Source organism: Mycotypha africana (genome assembly GCF_025528875.1).
Source record: "Mycotypha africana strain NRRL 2978 chromosome Unknown BDF20scaffold_10, whole genome shotgun sequence".
In the NCBI taxonomy this organism is placed as follows: domain Eukaryota; kingdom Fungi; phylum Mucoromycota; class Mucoromycetes; order Mucorales; family Mycotyphaceae; genus Mycotypha; species Mycotypha africana.
Window position 1 is genome coordinate 1,354,192 of NW_026515734.1, and position 16,635 is coordinate 1,370,826.

The window sequence follows — 16,635 nt, forward strand, 5'->3', positions numbered from 1 at the left end:
TTTGTAGTAGACTGCCGCCAAAGCCGAGGAGCAAGCGTTACAGAGGATATAAGTAAACGAAGGCCGTTAATGTATGAAAAAAGAAGAGAAGAAAAGAGACCTCCAAAGAGAAAACATGGGGGCTTTTTATAAGAAAATTTTCTTCTTGTCACGCGACGTCCAAACAGTCAACGATACAAGCCTCCCTATTCTTATGTAAGTAGTCTCTTCTTAACTAGTAACCTATGCCTACAAATTATCGTGGGATACTTTTGAAATGAAATTCGGTTACAAAATTCTGACTGATATTGGCGCTATTCAACTAACTGACCAGGCTGAATAAGATGCGACGCTATATAAATACTTATATACTAACCAAAGGTTGCTTGACGTGATGCTATTCAGTCAAGTTCTTCTATCTTTCTATGACATAAAGCTTTTTCGGTATTGTATCAATAAATTTCTTTATATATGCATCTTTTCTGAAGATGCTGTGAATTCAAATACGCCTTAACGTATCTACACTGCTCTCTACAACTTAGATATTGTTTCTATTCGTAATGCAAGTTCTAACTTTATTGACCCCAAACTACATACATTCAACACAAGGAAACGGCTATGATTTGCATCTGGCTTTGACGGATTTCAATATAATGTTTAAAGAAGAGGTTGATATCCAGTTCTCATATGAATCCAACTTATAACCATCGAGTGTATCCCCAGCAAAAACCAGTATACCAGAAATTTGGTAATTTGGAATCTAGTCAACGCCAGCAAGTTGTTTTTGAACCTTTGAGCAGCGTTGACGTCCCGGTTTCAATTATTGAACAGGTTCTGCAAAAAGAATACTTTGGCCGAGAACAATCTTCAATGCTTCAACAGTGTTGGAATGGCAATTGTTGCATATTTGAGAGGTTACGTATTCATTTATATTTAAAACGAGTAAATTGCCAGAGCCTCTATTCGCTTCAAGGCACACCAAAAAACTCCAACGGCACCGGCTTTGTGGCCTATTATGATTGCCACTACAAATACAATTAGGGGGACATCTCTAGCGTTACCTACACTGAAGGAGTCAAAATTCCACTGGCTCTTTACAGAATTATTGTAAAAACATGAGTTCTATCAATATTTTCTGCAGATAGTGAATGATGTGCTTGTCATTTTAAAACTTTTATCTTTCTTTATCTGCGATAAATTTGTTTGCTTCATTCGCATCATCTTCTTTTTCATTCTGCATTTAGAAAAAACCATTCTGTCGGTACTCTTCTTTGGTTGCCTCGATTCTGCAACCGATTCAATTTTTTGTAAATTTTGGCTTTGTACATAGTACGTAAAAGGATGAGGAGAAAGACATCAAACTTATTTTCTGCAAATGCTACGAGTTTGCCAATATACATTTTTTTTAATAGGACTGACAATAACCCTTAAGAGATCAGTTTAACGCGTAGATAAATTAGTTTGATCCATAAATAAAATCTCTTAGAGAACAAACCATGGGTCTATTGCTAATATGTCTCGTATTACTTTAGATGTAGTGATGCTATCAATTGAAAATGTTCAAAATAATGTCCCCAATTAAAGTGTAAAGACTGTACTTTAGCTGGCCACCAACCTTTTGATAACCGCCTTTTTTTAACCTTGATCTTAAAGGGTTTTTTGATACCTAGATATAAAACAGTAGGATCTGGCTTGGGCAATTTTATAACCATTGTGCCCATTGGGGTTATCAAAAAAAAAAAAAAAAAAAAAAAAAAAAAAAAAAATTTGTCAATAAAAAGCCTTTCTTTGAACGTAATCCAGAACAAACCCAGCAAATCAGTCTCCTTTCTCTGTCAGATTAATTTGTTTACTGTATCCTTACATTATCTTCTGTAACAATGAACGCTAAAAGAAAAGCTGCAAGAAAGAACGAATGTTGCAAATGCAAAACCGAAAAGCCTACTGTCTTGATTCGTCAAGCCTTATATTGCCAGTATGTACTGACGGAAAGCACACGTTCTTATTTGATTTGTATACTTATTACTTTCATGGAAAATATTATAGATCTTGTTTTATGTTTGTGTTCATTGGAAAATATAGATCGATCGTCCAACGTTTGAGGGACAGAACAGTTGGAAAGGTTCTATTAGCCTTTTCAGGTGGGCCGGCTTCATTGTACGTCTGATCTGTTAATCTTCATTCTCTACATTAGAATGGCTATTAAATTTTTATTCCAAACCAACAATACATCGATGTAGGGCCATGGTGGAACTGACCAAAAATTTTATGCGTATTCTGCCAAATGAAAAGAAGAAGATCCAACTTATTCCTCAGGCGGTTATTTGTCATATCGATGAGAGTGCTATATTCCAGCAAACAGTATGTGTTAACCTTCACATAATTTTATATGCTCTTGAAGGGCTTCTGACATTTTTCATCGTTAGGTAGAATCTGAGGAAAAATTAAATCACTATATGAGAGAAAACTACGCAGAGTATGAATACATAAATTATAAATTGGAACAGGTATTTGAGCCTGGTTTTGCGAAGAATATTGAATTTGATAAAATCATGAAGTCAACTTCCAACGGTATTGAAAACGAAAATTATGGTACGGTTATTTGCTTCTGTGAGGACTTTATAGTGTCAACTTTTCCTAATTTACCTGTTCATTAGAGCACTTTGTAGATTTCGTCCGAAAAGATACTACGAAGACGCCGATAGAGCAATTGAACTCCCTATTTGACGGCATCAAGAAAACCACTGCCAAAGAAGATCTATTATGGAATCTCAAGATGGCTATGCTTATAAGTATAGCCAGACGTGAAGGGTAGGATTCGATCATTTTGGACTTGATGGAGACAAATATGTTCAAACTTACCTATTCAAATTCTATAGATGCTCATATATATTCATTGGTGATTCAGCTACACGTCAAGCTATCAAAATGATTTCTATGACAGCTAAAGGCCGAGGACATAGTGCTGCATTGGATGTTAGCGTGGATAATTATCAAAGTTTCCCAGATATATGCATCATGCGACCTATGAAGGATATGCTAGCAAAGGAAATTGCGTTTTATAATCGCTTCTCCGGTATCGATAAATATGTCATCTCACCTTTCAACTACAGTACCAAGATGCCTGGTAAAAGCTCCATTGAAAGATTAACAGAAGAATTTATTGTCAGTATTGAACAAGGTTTCTCATCAACTGTCAGCACTATTTGCCGAACCATTATGAAGTTAACGCCTGCTGCCGACATTGATTATAGTAGAACCTGTGCTATTTGTATGATGCCCGTTGAGCCTAATATTAGTCAGTGGAGAAAGCACATCACGGTCGCCGAAGTTGAAGATGCTGAAGTACCAACTGGGTCTGAAACAACACCAGCTATAACAACAGCACCAGAGGGTGACAAAGGTTGTGATAATTGCAATGGACATTGTCATGCTCAATCACAGCCCAAAGTAGACATGAATAACTTCTTATGCTATAGCTGTCAAGTAAATCTCAAGGACTATACGGAAAGATCGATAGAGTCCTTGCCTCCTTATGTTACTGAGAAGATTCATGACGAAGGTAGAGATGATAGGTTACTTGATCAGATAAAAGACTTTTTAATAGAAGATAACGAATAAAGAATGTTGCTTGCTTTGAACTCCTCAAGAGTGTTGGAAATAAAAATTTTGAAAATGCTTGACTTGTGGTTTATGAAAGAAGAGAGGAAAGGCATACAGATTGGGAGCCTTGCGTGTCATTCTCTAAAAGTTAAATACTTCTCTGCGGCTAGGGCGGATAGACACCTGGGATCGCTGTAAACTGCTCAAATCTTGGCAAAAAGAATCAAGGATGACCTTGATAGGGATACATACTAGGAGCAAACAAGGCAACTTCAGAAACCGGAAAACAACACATACTTCAATTGTGTCATGAGCAGCCCTACAGCTTTACAAAGACGTTTGAAGGGTTCAGCTTGAAGAAATCAGCGATCAACAAATTTATCTTGAGAGGGATACTTGATCGAACCATGAATGGAAGTTTTTATCTAACTATGAACAATGCGCTGATGAATAACAATGAGACAACTGAAAAGCTAATAACCAATAGAGGCTATTGCTGCGCACCACCCTACTACACGCCTGAGTTGAATAGTTGTTGGTTCTCATCAAAAATAATGTAAAGCGTAGTAAGTTTGGTCACGAACACGGCTTATACACAAATGTGAGCATTATGTTAACGCCTTGGATGAAGCAACCACTTTATGGTGATTAATCTTTTTATCTGCGCCGATTGAGGGCCGATTATATGATTAGAGAAAATGTATTATCCTTGCACTCAGGAATCATCAATAGCAGGATAGCTTTACGAAATAGAAAATTAAAAGGGGCTTTAGGAAAAGAAGAAAGCAAGGAAAGAGAATAATGAAGACCCAGATGAAGACAATGCGTGTTGTACCAAATGCAAGCAACCAGGACATAAATCGGTGCGTTCTCCTCTGTGTCCTCAACATGTATTATCAAAGGCAGAGGTCTTTCAACATCATTTGGGAAGTAATTACAAGGCGCTTCAAGAAGGTTGCCTCTTGATAACTGCGTTTTTGGTGACTATCGCAACACATTCAAGTCAAAAGTTGTTGAAGCTTGTTCTGTTATCCGAAGCTTGGTTCTTAGAGCCAAGCTCTTTGTGAATTATTACGTCTTGGAAATGCCACTCTTGCTGAGCCAAAGTGTATTAAATGTATCTTTACACAAAAATTTCTGGTACTCTATGATACAGCTGGTGAATGGAACAACTAGTAGGATGGTATCAGAACAATTACTGAGCTCATTTGATTCTTTCGAGACGAGTTACCCCAAGATTGTCTTCGCTGTCAAGCTCTTTCCTGGACTTAGTCAAGCCATTACAGAAGCATCTACCGAAATTGCTACTTCCTATACGAACAGTATAGTGGAAAATTTCGAGGAGAAACTTCTCTATTTTTTGATATATAAAGTACAAACAGCATTTGTGGTAAGTTGCAACTCAAAATCACTCGGGCCTGATATGAATTTTAAAAAAAAAGTCTTATCATGCGTAGTGTATGCCTTGGAAACTTGTAAAAAAAGTCACAAATGATTTCTGCTATCAAGAGATATGCCAAGGAGAACCTAAATGCCCAACTGATGACTACCTTACCAAAAAGATATAAAAGCAAAGATCCAAACCTTTTGTGAACCTTGGAAGAAGAAGCTGGGGAAGAAAGTGAACATGAAGACATTATCCGCTGATCCTGGGTCTTTCGTACCCTTTTTGTTATCTTTGAACGCAGAATTTGAGAGGGAACACGATGATCATAAACCATTTGATGTACGACGACGTCCTCTTCCAAAATTGTTATCCTTACTGTCAAAGGTTTCCGTTCAATGGAGGTTCATTAGCTTGAGCGTGAACGCTCTGCTTCTTTTGTGAAACGTTCTTTACCCCGCAATTACCAAAGCCAATTACAGCTGTTTTTCAATGTCTTTGATTTCAAGAAACTCCGGTACAAAAGGTAAGCATACAGTTAATACGGTATACAGTCGAGTATAATGTATGAGGTTTAACTTCTTGGGCACTTGTAGTATCTCTGAACTAACACCGAATGGTGATAACAAAGAGCTCTTTGGTAATATTGTCAGAACGGATGGGTTTTCAGTTGACTTTCTTTTTTATAAAAGACAACAATCTGGCCATGGTGCCTCGTTCCAAAAATTTGACCTCACTCTTGATGATTTCTCTTTGGATGAAGTTGACAATACTTATTTACCTATTACCTTGGATCCCGGAAGAAAGTCTGTTTTTACTGCTGCTATTGGCCTTGAATATAACAGACAAGTGCGAAGATGCACTACATCTGAATACTATCATATGCAGGGTCGACCCAATACAGTGCCAAGTTAAACAGAAAGAAGGCTGTAACAGGCATAGATCTCATAGAAAGTCAGATACCCTCGCCAAAAACCTCTCGTTTGGAAATATATGAGCTATACACTGCCTATACACTCAATAAGCTGGACGCTCTTTTGGCTTTTTATGGACCCGAAACTGCAAAGGACCGGTTTTCTTGTACCAAGGTAGACAAAGAGCACCGGAAACAATGGCTAATATACTGACGCATGGGACATCTAAATACAATCGCAAGAAGAGAAGCAAGACAAAGAAGAGAAAGAACCAGCGGAAGAAGAAAAAGAAAGGAAAGAATGTCAACCAACAGCAGCCAATAAAGTGAGTATCAATGAATTACATGTTCATCGTTTAGCTTATGCACTGATTGATAATTTTTAGAAGTGACAAGAAGTGGAAGGCTGATAAGTACTCGGGATTCCCTAGAAGGGTACCACTGATTGTGTTTGGTGCTGGAATGTTTGGAAAAGATGTAGTCAAGATGAAAGGGCAAAGATGTGGTGTTGTCGGTAAACTTTTTGCAACTCTGAAGAAACGTGAAGCTGAAGGTCAATTGATTGTTGTCACAATCGATGAATTCAAAACCTCTAAAACATGCAGCCTCTGTTTCTAAGATGATATGCAAATTGTTGATACTCCTGGATTCAAGGGTACCGGAGTTCTTCATTGCAAGCAATGTCTAAAGCTATGGCAGAGAGACATTAACGCCGCTATTAACATGATGACTATATCTCAAGCAGTTTGGTCCGGAGCTGGAAGACCCGACGTTTTCAAGCCAGCGAAGAATAAGAAAGTATCGCCGTAATAAACACGGTTTTCCTTATATTTTAAGGATTTAGATCTTTACAGGTGAGGAATAGTACCGTTTTTTTTTTTTTTTTTTTTTTTTTTTTGCACTACTGACAAGCTTTTGAATTTGAATCATTGTTTGAACGGTTCATATTTTCGTCGACAACACAATTGCAACTCATCTAAAATGAAAATATTAATCGTCCAAAAAAAATGTATTTCATCTAAAATATTAGTTAAAATACTGTAGATGCAATTTGGAAGACAATATTCAGTTTGCATGAGGCTTTTTGAAAATTTGTACTGAACAGTGTAAATCTTGAGTGATCAGTGTAAACTGGGGATAATATGTAACGACAACTATCAAGGCATTCGTCTATTAATTTCAAACTTGAACCATTCATATATTTTTATCGTCTATATATTTATTTTGATTCACGATGTTTTCTGTTCAATAAGAGTCAGCCGAGGAACTATTCTACGCTACACATCCGTTCTTTAAAACTGCACTAAGGAATGTTCTAATGCAAGCTATCAAAAGTCTATTATGGTTATAAATTTAGAAATAATTATTTAGCAAATAAAGAAATATAATATTTTCCATCTGACGGCTACATCTATGACGCTCCTGAAAGCAATGCAATGGATGCTTCTAACTACTTTCCATCGATCAGTTGCACCAGATGGATCTCATTTCTCCAATTGATAGTATTTGTGAAGACGAGCGTAAGCCTATCAAAGAGGCACCTATGGCGAAACTTAGTCTGTTAACCTAACTTGGTATAGTCAGAACACGTTGCACTGGTACAAGATCGAGAATCTCAAGGCCTGCGCAGTTTGCATCATGCCTTCTGTCGCCCTACTATTCTTCTGCTCAATAGAAGAAGATCGGAGGCACAATACGCCAGAATTATGTATCAGTATTAGGTTAAAGAAAAACACAACAATATAAGCTAAATGACTAGCATTCATAATGCCTTGAAGCGTATGTCGAGGAAAATACGACATGCTTCAACAAATATTTGTATGAAGAGTTTGAAAAATCAGTGAAGGGCACTTAGTTACTGATTTGACTACTAACCTCGCTACTGAACCAAGGTTGCTGAACGCAACTCCGAGTCTACTCTCATGTGGCGAAGGTAGTTTGCTCAGGATATTCTTGGACTGTTCAGCACGGAATTCAGTGATCTCCTGGTGAAAAATGATATTTTTTCTGCACTCAGAATTTTTGGGTTCGGACCTTCTAATTTTCATGTTTTTAAAGCAAAATAAGGCATAAAAGTCAATTTGGTTTTTCGCTGCTCTTTGTTGACTATTAATTTCCACATGTCTGTCATATACTATAAGCTAAGATCAGCCAAAGATTCTGATTACGATGTTTTTACCTTTGATGGTCCAGGAGCAACTGTATTTGATTTGAAACGTGAGATTATCACAGCAAAGAAATTCGGTAAAGGAACTGATTTTGATCTTGCTGTGTATAATGCTCAAACCGATGAAGGTAACATATATAGTGGCAGATTGAACAAGATCAGTTTTTCTCTCTGAGTTTAGACATATAACCATCTCTTACGTGGTTTTTAGAATACAAAGATGACATGTTTGTAGTACCAAGAAACACATCAGTTATTGTCAGACGGTTACCTGCAGCGAGACCAGGAAAAGGTACCGCGCAAAGATATGTGCAAGGAGTAATGGATGGTAAAAGCGCAGGGAAACCAAATGCTGCAGCATCAATAGCACCACCGGGAAGCAGCACTGGCACTAACGCAGTACATAGAGGAAGAAATTTGGTACTTGATGCGCAAAAGCAGAGACAGCAACAAATGCAAAAACCCTCGCCGAGTATATCCAATGCAACGACAGCAGATGCTAATGCTGAAGATGTGGCAATGGATTCAGAAGAAGCGAGGATTCAAGCTATGTTTCAACAAGAAACCAGTCAATGGGATGCTATGCAAGAAAAACTGGCTGAGTAAGATATATACCTATATGTGCAGTGATACGTACTATTTCGGTAGCGCATTAAGACTCACGATATTGTATTACGGTTTCATAGACAACAATATATACCTTACAATAATCGAGGTGATTCTAGACGAGGCGGCAGAGGTGGTTTTCAAGGTAGTTCGGGACATCGAGATGGTGGAAATATGAATGAGAACAATAAAGATGGTCAGCAACCTATAAGAGTGCCTCCTCCAACCTATGTATGCTATAGGTGTGGTCAAAAAGGTATGCATAAGAAAAAGGACAACATGCCTGAATTAAATTTGATGTTAAACAGTTTCTTTTCATGCGTAATTTGTTCTTCAAATGATTCATATAAATAGGCCATTATATCAATCAATGCCCTACGAACGGAGACAAAGATTATGATAAACACCCTAGAATAAAAAAGACAACTGGTATTCCTCGAAGTTTCCTTAAAGTGATCGAAGAGCCTAAAGATGCAGTTAAAGCAGGTACAGGCGGCCTCATGGTTACGCCCAAAGGTGATATTGTTGTTGCTCAAGCCGATTCCTCTACATGGGATAAACACGTCGCGAAAACAGCTACCACTATCGGGCTGGGAACGGCAGGTGATTTGATGGATTGGTATGACTCCATTCCAGTGATTGATTATTTACAGTGCCCTATTTGTCACGGCTTATTAAAAGAAGCATCTATCACACCATGTTGTGGCATGAGTTTCTGTGATGAATGTATACGTGGTCATCTAATGGACCATGATTTTGCTTGTCATGAATGTAAAAAACCAATCCAAAATGGCTTGGATGGTCTTATACCAAACTTGGACCTTAGAGAGTGTGTGGAGAACTATGTTAGAAGGTTCGTTCACAACTACAATAACCAAAACGCCGCTAATAATAGTAATATGCCTACTTCCAATACCAATGTTGACGCTTCAAACGATCCTACTGAAACTATGAATACTTCTACAACCTCCAACAACAATAATACGAACCATGCAAACGATACTCCTAATTAAGAATAGTTAATGTAAATATAGCTCAATAATGTAAATAACAGTAATAAATATTAAAAAAATTGGCCGCATTGATCTTCATCGAAATAGAATTTTTTTATTCTTAAGTGACGCGCCTCTACTAACTGGGAGGTAAACCTTTGCCAAAAGTATTTGTCCTTGACCAAGGTGTGTTACATTGTGGACAAACAGGATTATTTGTATTTCTAAACTGACTGTCAGCACAATATTTATGGTATCTAACGGGACATTGGCTAATGGCACAGTATTCACCCATAGTAACTACGTCCAAACAAAAAGTGCATTCTTTGATCAAATCTGCATATTGTTCACGTAAATAGCTTTGAAGTTCAGAAATGGCTCGTGTGTTTAAGTAATACACACCATTGGACTCTTCCTCTGCAATCCATTTATCCTCAATCAGTCTTTCTAAGACGTCTTGCGTTTCTTTGGGAGTAAGCTTCAGTGGTTTGATCTTATTGCCTAACTGGATGGCAGCCATAGTGGAGATAGCAAAGTCTTCATTGTCAGCATTCACGATCATATCGATCTGAATAAAAAGTTATGCACATTCAGAAAGAATAATCTAAAATACTTTTGCTTTCTTTTCCATTACATACCAGTTCACGTATGTAGCCTAGTTCGCTAGCTGAATAGTTGGTTGCAACTTCTGTCATTGGATCTTGCTTTACGTTGACAAGTGTAAGGAAAGGACTACCATCATACTCTCTGTGAGTGATTCTTAAAGCATAATCGAGTGTTTCTAATTGAGTATTTATAGTTGCAAAAAAATTGGTAAAACCCTCTTCGCTAGGGTCTTTGTAAAGTTGATCGATCAGATCCTCATACCATCGATTGAAAGACGTTAATTGTTTCTCTTTACTTTGAGTTACTTGCCGAACTTTTTCATATAGTTCTTTCGCCTCTTCTTCGGGTATAATGCGTTTTGAAAGCATAGATTGAACAAATAGACGATGTGTATCTGTATAAGGACTGCTTGCCATATTTACATAGAAAAGTTGACTCGGTGATGTGCTCTATAAAGAGAGACCGAAACAGCTCACGCACCCTTCTTTAAAAGGCATACCAAATTACGGATTCAGGTCCGAAAGGAATTGGCAAAAAAAGTGTTTCAGAATTTCTATTTTTGGTTGGAAGGAGCTCCTTTTATTATGCATGCAGATTTGCCACAATAATGAACATTCTTATGGGGAATTGCCAGAATTTGGCGTTTTTTTTTTCTTTTTATTTTAAGAGCAAGTAGTAGATAACCAATATATTAGTTTAGATAAAAGTATTTATAATTACATCATCTTGATTATTGGTAGATGCTGTCGTAGCTGTTGCAGTACTAGTGCTAGTAGCTGTCAAGGATTCTGCTGTCGCTGGCTGGCTGTGGTTTTGAAGCATATTCAAATAAGTCCAAGAGTGTGACTGATCATAAGTTGCTATTGGGTCCTGCTGTTGGATAGGTTGAGCTGTATAAAATGATGGGTAGTTCCAAGGACTCTTTGAGGTATCTAGCATCCAGTTTGCTGTTATCGTAGGCCCAGTGGAGAGAGCTTGAGCATGAAAGTAGTTTGATGTAGATGGTTCCGGAGTAACCGAAGGCGACATGGTCACATTGCGACATAATGGATTGCCTAATGAACTATCCGGTAGAATAACCAATTTTCCAGCTAGTTCGGGTGCTTGAGAAATCAGTTCAAGTAAAGACTGTCGTAGCGCATCATGAGGTCCTTGTAAAGCATGAGGCCCTAAATCAAGTTGACTTGCTTGCTGATTCTCTGTGAAATCGTTACATCGGACCCAATCATGGTCTATGCCGCTGCGTTGCATTGAAAAGGAGATGGTTGCGTTCGGGTTGATATCGATATCTAATTGCCCAATTTCTGGCTGTATTTGACCCAAACAAATTTGTTGAACATGGTCAAAAGAGACTTCAATTCTGAATAGATGTCCACCGTCTTGTACTTGCCAGATCAACTGACGAAGAGAAGGATCACTAAAGCATATTAAGTCCCATTCGCCAGTATGAAGAATTTGCCTAGCGAATCTTGCCCAGGTACCAATACGTATGCCATGGACAGGGATTGAAACAATTGATTTCGTAATACCGCATTTATCTATTGTATACATAATGAAGGATATGTTAGTGCTCACATGAGGTAAATTTACTGAGGGGAGAGGGTGCAATAAAAAAAAAGTAGCAAAAAAAGGAAAGCCTATAAATTACCTTGATTGGCAGTTTCAGCTCGGCTGATGCCTTCCGACATAGCTCTGTGCGGTGGTGGTGTCGATAACATAAATGTAGAAGCATTTAGTTTCTCGGGTTTAGAGCAGGATCTAGGTCTGCGTTTGATTGTAGGTTCGTGTTGATGGTATTCTGGAGTTGCCATATAAGAGCGGCAAGATTGGATGGGTTGATAATGCTGAGGAAGTATTTGAGGCTGATCTGCTTGTGCATATTGGCGTTTCAAGGATTGATGGTGATGTAAAGGCTGTATCCAACCTGTACGAACGTCAGGTACTAACGAAGGAAGTGGACCTCCCGGTGATGAAGCTTCCAGCTTCCGAGCCTTTGCTCGTCGGTTTTGAAACCATATTTGAACCGTTCTTTCGCTTACGCCCAGTTCTTGTGCTAATTGACATCGTAGCGCAGCGTCTGGCAATGTATTGGTGACAAATGTCTCTTGTAGAACAGCTACCTGACTCGGTTTGAGGTGTGTTCTTCGTCTCGTAGCTGTAGTTGGATATGGTTTGTTTAAATTCATATTCATCATTCTGTAACTTGGTGAAGGAAAGTGATCAACGAGAAGTAAGAAAAAAGAAGGAAAGAGAGTACTGTATTATGAAATGTACGTTTTTGATATATTATATATAATAGCGTGAGCCAGCACGAAATATATACATGTATAATCAAAGATTTTAATAAAAGAAGAAAAAAAAAAAAAAGAAAAGCAGAAAAAAGGGGGGGCCTATTAAACCGAGTGCGATAATTAGTTTTATGCTTTTATAGGAAACAATCGAAATTGGGGGCTGGGAATTCAAGCAGGAAAGAAAGTGTATGTGTGTGTGTGTGTGTGTGTGTGTGTGTATATAATAACAATAACAATTGAAGAAAAAACAGGAGACAGGCCTTTAAAGTTGTTTACACAACATCTGTCATCATCTCTCTACCTGTTAGGTGATGTCCAAGGGGAATTACTTAAGGGATCCAGGTTTGATTTGGAATAAATACTTTCTATATTTGACTGGTGGCTATCACACCATTACATCTCTACACTATCAGCACATACTCAAGAACCAAAGGAGGTCTGATTTTGGAAGACCAATTAAAGAAAGGCGACGTTTCAAACAGTCAATGCTGTATAACAGAGAAAGACCGTTTAGGTTAAGCTTGTTAAAAAAAAGCGACAAATCATCAACTTTTATTGACAAGATTGGCATCTCCTTTTTTCTCGTTCGAGCCTATCCACTACTGGGTTCTAATCGCTTTTGAACTTGAGATACTAAAAAGAAGGGTTATGCACATCTTTCAAGAGATTGAAGAAAAAGTCTTCAAAACATGCTCCAAATGATGTACTTACAGCATAGTAGAGCTTGATGAAGACGACGATAACAAAGAAAGTTTTATTCTTATTCTTTCAAGAAATGTAAGTAAATCAGATGATCTAACTTTACTACATTGCTCCGAAAACCATTTACTGTATTAAGTCAGACATGTGGAAATACTTCTATGCGCAGTGTTTACATGAAAAATATTCTGTGCATCCGAGCATCAAATATGAAATGTTTACACACCCCCGTCTTTTCTATCTTTGATCACATTTCTAAGGTGAACAGTTGTATGCTCTTTTCCTCGTGTCTTATCCTTGAATGTACTTGATATGAGCTATTGCTCAAGTTGGGTTCATGCCACATACAGCATTGAAACAATTCTGCTCGTCAGGTAACAAGCAACAAGCAAGCAACCACTGATCTGCTCAACTCAGCTTCCAGGTACAGATAAAAAAAAAAAAAAAAAAAAAAAAAAAAAAAAAAAAGCGGACTTTGACAAAATTAAAAAAAGAAAAAACAAGGGGCTTCAGAAAGAATCAAAGAAAAAAGAATAGGCACTTAGTAAACAATCTGAGTTTTATTTGGAGACGTTTCTAGGGTAAAACAGGATACCTGTTAAGACCTTTACACTTTAATTGGAGACATTAGTTTGAAGGTTATTAGATAGTTTTCAATTGATAGCGGCACTACGTCTAAAGCACTACGAAATGTACTGAATTTTTTTTAGCGCGACACAGGTTTTATTAGTAATAGACACAGGTTGTGGTTTACGGGACGTTTTTTATGGATCAGATAAATTGATCTACGCGTTCTTCCGCCACATACGTAGATAACGGTTGTTGTTGTCAATTGTAAAAAAAAAAATAGATGGTCTCAAATTCGAAGCATTCAGATGTATTTTCTTTGACTTCTCCTCATCATATTCTTCTTCTATACTTTCTTTCCTCATTCTGATAGCTATTACTCACCATGTACAAAGCCAAAATCTTGCAAAAAATCAAATCGGTGGCAGAAGCCCATAAGAATAAAGTCAAAGATAAGTCCTTCCGTAAGTAACATATCATCGCGCTGCCACAAATAGATTATAGTGGGAATCCTCAATTCATGTTTCGTATGACTAGTAAACATCGAGTGCAGGGATTGCAAAACACTCGGACATTTCAACAAGGCATACCATGAATGCAAGTTTTACAAAGCAGTTTCTGCGCGTGATGGTAAGTATCATGCTCTCACTGCAAGGCAAGTTTATGTTTGCTTAACGGAAATTTAGTTGGAAGTAGCGGCAAGAGACGTAAGCAATCAACTACAGTCAAGGAAGAAAAGAAGCAAGCAAGGAGAAAGAAGAAGCAAACAACTGGAGATATCAAGTGCATCAGTTGTGACTTAAAGGGTCATTCTATTTTTTGTTCCATCGAATGGAAAAGTTGCCAAGGGTCATACAGCCCAACTTGAACAATTCTGTAAAGTCTTCAACTTCAAATAAAATATATACTACTTATATACTGCAACATTTCGGCACTCTGTTCTCATTCTACGGGTCTGATATGGGTGAAACAAGATTCCGTCTGTATCAAGGGCAGCAAGCTTGCTGCAGATACGATGGTGAATATGCTTGTTGATGGAGGTGTCAAATACGACAAAGAATTACGGAAAAAGAGAAGGGAAAGAATAGATGAAATGGCCAAAGAAGAAGGGCAAACCTAAGCTTAATAAAAGAAGAAAACAGAAGAAGCGGAAAAAGAAAGGGAAACAGGAAGAAGAAAAGAAAGAGGAATATAACCACGTTCGGTAAGTCCTGTAGCGATTAACTGCCAGCTGAATTTGTGTATATTCACTCTACTATCTTGTTTCAACAAGACGATGGACCCCTGAGAAATTCAGGTTGAGTGATAGCAAAAAAGTTCCTCTGATTGTATTTGGTGAGGGCATGTTTAACAAATCCGCCGTTCATCTAAAAAGCCTTAGAACTGGTGTCGTTGGTGTTCTTTGGTGTGCCTTGAAGCGAAGAGAGGCTACTGGTGATGTACTAGTGATACTAATTGATGAGTACCTAAACTCTCGAACATGTAACAATTGCCGCTCCAACACCGTTGAAGCATTGAAGACTGTTCCAGGCCAAAGTATCCATGCCTGTGAAACCTGTTCAATATTCTGGAACCGGGACGTCAACGCTGCAAAAAACAGGTTGGTAATTAGCGTGTCGATATGGAAGTCAACTGGAAGACCTACTGAGTTTTGTAGAAAACCAAGGAAGTCACCCGCATCAACCGCTTAACAGCATCCACCACGAGTAAAAACACTGTAGGCAAATCAGAAAATTAAAGTCGGAAAACATCTTAACATCTGCATGTGCATTGTGGCTTACACACTCTTTTACGAATATGGCAATGGTTTCTTCGTGCAAAGACTTCCAGTTGACTAATCTATTATTCTTTCTGTCATATGAACAAGTAAACACGTCTTCTTCCCTGTTCACAAAAGCAACAGTTAGCTGATTTTACAGTTTCTTTACTTTGGTTTTAACGTGTGAATATATTAAGACGAAAAAATCAGATGCTTCTATTCTTATTTTTAGACATGCCAAGAGAAAATCCAACCTTCATGAGATTTTTAAGTGGACAAAGTTAAACAGGCAATTAAAAACGTGATATCAATATTCTATAGTTATATTTCTCAACAAGAAAATATAGACAACCATGATGTCTAACTTAGTTTTTTAATCATTCGATCATTTAATCAAAGTGTATTCTTAGTTGACACTTCGAAATGGATTCCTCAACAAAGAAGATGGGCTGGCGGGGACATATCATAATCACGTTAAGCGGATTGTATTCGCTCACCTACATGTCGCTTATGCTAACATTGTCTGCCATCTTAAGAACAGACTAAAAATATTGACTTTGTATTAGAAAAAGCACAAATAATCCTGGAGGATCTGACTAGTCGAAAAATATAAAGCTGTAGTCGGTCCACGAAAACGCACACGGTTCAACTGTTACTCTTTAGGATAATCTGTTCCTTGCATGAAAATTGAGTCTTAGTATTTAATCTTATCATAGGCAAAAACTCATGGTAAGGCACTTATTGCAATTTTGCAAAAACCAATAGGGACAAGTGTAGTATCTGCAATTCCAACACATAATATATGGAGTGCCATGCTTAACCTAAAACAGAATAACGTTGAATAGTGACATGTAAGCTGTTATACACTGAAAAAGAGGTCTCTTAAACAATTGGAAGTTGACTGTTTCGTAAAGACTAAGTACCGAGATTCGCTCAAAATATTGTTGACAATAAATGAGTGCTTTGTAAAATGATTAAGAACAAACGGTATATGATGTTTTACTATTTTCGCTAGAAGGAAATTGGGTTGTTACGGGATACTCGCCGAAGTTTTCTAGTACAACAAAAT

At 37.7% G+C, this 16,635-nt stretch overlaps 9 protein-coding genes across 9 annotated transcripts; 7 read left to right on the top strand and 2 right to left on the bottom strand.

Annotated features, from left to right (window-relative positions):
* Positions 1-666: 666 nt before the first annotated feature.
* Positions 667-1,090, top strand: BDF20DRAFT_838802 (uncharacterized protein; the record flags this gene model as incomplete). Its single annotated transcript, XM_053079208.1, has 2 exons — positions 667-893; positions 934-1,090. 2 exons carry the CDS (start codon positions 667-669, stop codon positions 1,088-1,090), a joined length of 384 nt encoding a protein of 127 aa, XP_052933122.1.
* Positions 1,091-2,026: 936 nt separating this feature from the next.
* Positions 2,027-3,992, top strand: BDF20DRAFT_125404 (uncharacterized protein). Its single transcript, XM_053074737.1, has 5 exons — positions 2,027-2,120; positions 2,220-2,340; positions 2,406-2,550; positions 2,637-2,790; positions 2,859-3,992. The coding sequence occupies exons 2-5, from the start codon at positions 2,224-2,226 to the stop codon at positions 3,598-3,600; spliced, it is 1,158 nt and encodes a 385-aa protein (XP_052933123.1). The 5' UTR covers positions 2,027-2,120; positions 2,220-2,223; the 3' UTR covers positions 3,601-3,992.
* A 1,477-nt stretch (positions 3,993-5,469) lies between these two features.
* Positions 5,470-6,042, top strand: BDF20DRAFT_891318 (uncharacterized protein). Its single transcript, XM_053082243.1, has one exon. The coding sequence runs from the start codon at positions 5,534-5,536 to the stop codon at positions 5,879-5,881; it is 348 nt and encodes a 115-aa protein (XP_052933124.1). The 5' UTR covers positions 5,470-5,533; the 3' UTR covers positions 5,882-6,042.
* A 24-nt stretch (positions 6,043-6,066) lies between these two features.
* Positions 6,067-6,472, top strand: BDF20DRAFT_891323 (uncharacterized protein). The gene is made up of 4 exons (XM_053082244.1): positions 6,067-6,204; positions 6,243-6,247; positions 6,273-6,347; positions 6,373-6,472. Exons 1-4 carry the CDS (start codon positions 6,078-6,080, stop codon positions 6,412-6,414), a joined length of 249 nt encoding a protein of 82 aa, XP_052933125.1. The 5' UTR covers positions 6,067-6,077; the 3' UTR covers positions 6,415-6,472.
* On the top strand, positions 6,369-6,797 carry BDF20DRAFT_891326 (uncharacterized protein). The gene is given in 2 exon segments (XM_053082245.1): positions 6,369-6,447; positions 6,463-6,797. 1 exon segment carries the CDS (start codon positions 6,504-6,506, stop codon positions 6,687-6,689), a length of 186 nt encoding a protein of 61 aa, XP_052933126.1. The 5' UTR covers positions 6,369-6,447; positions 6,463-6,503; the 3' UTR covers positions 6,690-6,797.
* Positions 6,798-8,119: 1,322 nt separating this feature from the next.
* On the top strand, positions 8,120-9,518 carry BDF20DRAFT_803616 (uncharacterized protein; the record flags this gene model as incomplete). The annotated part of the gene is made up of 4 exons (XM_053076446.1): positions 8,120-8,174; positions 8,258-8,648; positions 8,733-8,908; positions 9,007-9,518. Coding segments are annotated over 4 exons (1,134 nt in total), but the record flags the coding sequence as incomplete, so codon positions are not given.
* Positions 9,519-9,783: 265 nt separating this feature from the next.
* Positions 9,784-10,666, bottom strand: BDF20DRAFT_838806 (Nse1 non-SMC component of SMC5-6 complex-domain-containing protein; the record flags this gene model as incomplete). Its single annotated transcript, XM_053079209.1, has 2 exons — positions 9,784-10,212; positions 10,283-10,666. The coding sequence occupies 2 exons, from the start codon at positions 10,664-10,666 to the stop codon at positions 9,784-9,786; spliced, it is 813 nt and encodes a 270-aa protein (XP_052933128.1).
* Positions 10,667-11,237: 571 nt separating this feature from the next.
* On the bottom strand, positions 11,238-12,409 carry BDF20DRAFT_803373 (uncharacterized protein; the record flags this gene model as incomplete). The annotated part of the gene is made up of 3 exons (XM_053076438.1): positions 11,238-11,788; positions 11,899-12,120; positions 12,211-12,409. Coding segments are annotated over 3 exons (972 nt in total), but the record flags the coding sequence as incomplete, so codon positions are not given.
* A 1,764-nt stretch (positions 12,410-14,173) lies between these two features.
* Positions 14,174-14,703, top strand: BDF20DRAFT_891337 (uncharacterized protein). The gene is made up of 3 exons (XM_053082246.1): positions 14,174-14,271; positions 14,345-14,437; positions 14,494-14,703. The coding sequence occupies exons 1-3, from the start codon at positions 14,193-14,195 to the stop codon at positions 14,673-14,675; spliced, it is 354 nt and encodes a 117-aa protein (XP_052933130.1). The 5' UTR covers positions 14,174-14,192; the 3' UTR covers positions 14,676-14,703.
* The last annotated feature ends 1,932 nt before the right edge of the window (positions 14,704-16,635 follow it).

Excerpts from the sequence above, each read along its gene's own strand:
- BDF20DRAFT_125404 (XM_053074737.1), top strand. The coding sequence starts at position 2,224 with ATGGTGGAACTGACCAAAAATTTTATGCGTATTCTGCCAAATGAAAAG. Across the intron at positions 2,551-2,636 it reads CATGAAGTCAACTTCCAACG|AGCACTTTGTAGATTTCGTC; the intron begins GTATTGAAAACG and ends CCTGTTCATTAG. Across the intron at positions 2,791-2,858 it reads AGTATAGCCAGACGTGAAGG|ATGCTCATATATATTCATTG; the intron begins GTAGGATTCGAT and ends CAAATTCTATAG.
- BDF20DRAFT_891318 (XM_053082243.1), top strand. The coding sequence starts at position 5,534 with ATGAGGTTTAACTTCTTGGGCACTTGTAGTATCTCTGAACTAACACCG.
- BDF20DRAFT_891337 (XM_053082246.1), top strand. The coding sequence starts at position 14,193 with ATGTACAAAGCCAAAATCTTGCAAAAAATCAAATCGGTGGCAGAAGCC. Across the intron at positions 14,272-14,344 it reads AGTCAAAGATAAGTCCTTCC|TAAACATCGAGTGCAGGGAT; the intron begins GTAAGTAACATA and ends TCGTATGACTAG. Across the intron at positions 14,438-14,493 it reads AGCAGTTTCTGCGCGTGATG|TTGGAAGTAGCGGCAAGAGA; the intron begins GTAAGTATCATG and ends ACGGAAATTTAG.
- BDF20DRAFT_891326 (XM_053082245.1), top strand. The coding sequence starts at position 6,504 with ATGCAAATTGTTGATACTCCTGGATTCAAGGGTACCGGAGTTCTTCAT.
- BDF20DRAFT_891323 (XM_053082244.1), top strand. The coding sequence starts at position 6,078 with ATGGCTAATATACTGACGCATGGGACATCTAAATACAATCGCAAGAAG. Across the intron at positions 6,348-6,372 it reads TGTTTGGTGCTGGAATGTTT|GGCAAAGATGTGGTGTTGTC; the intron begins GGAAAAGATGTA and ends TCAAGATGAAAG.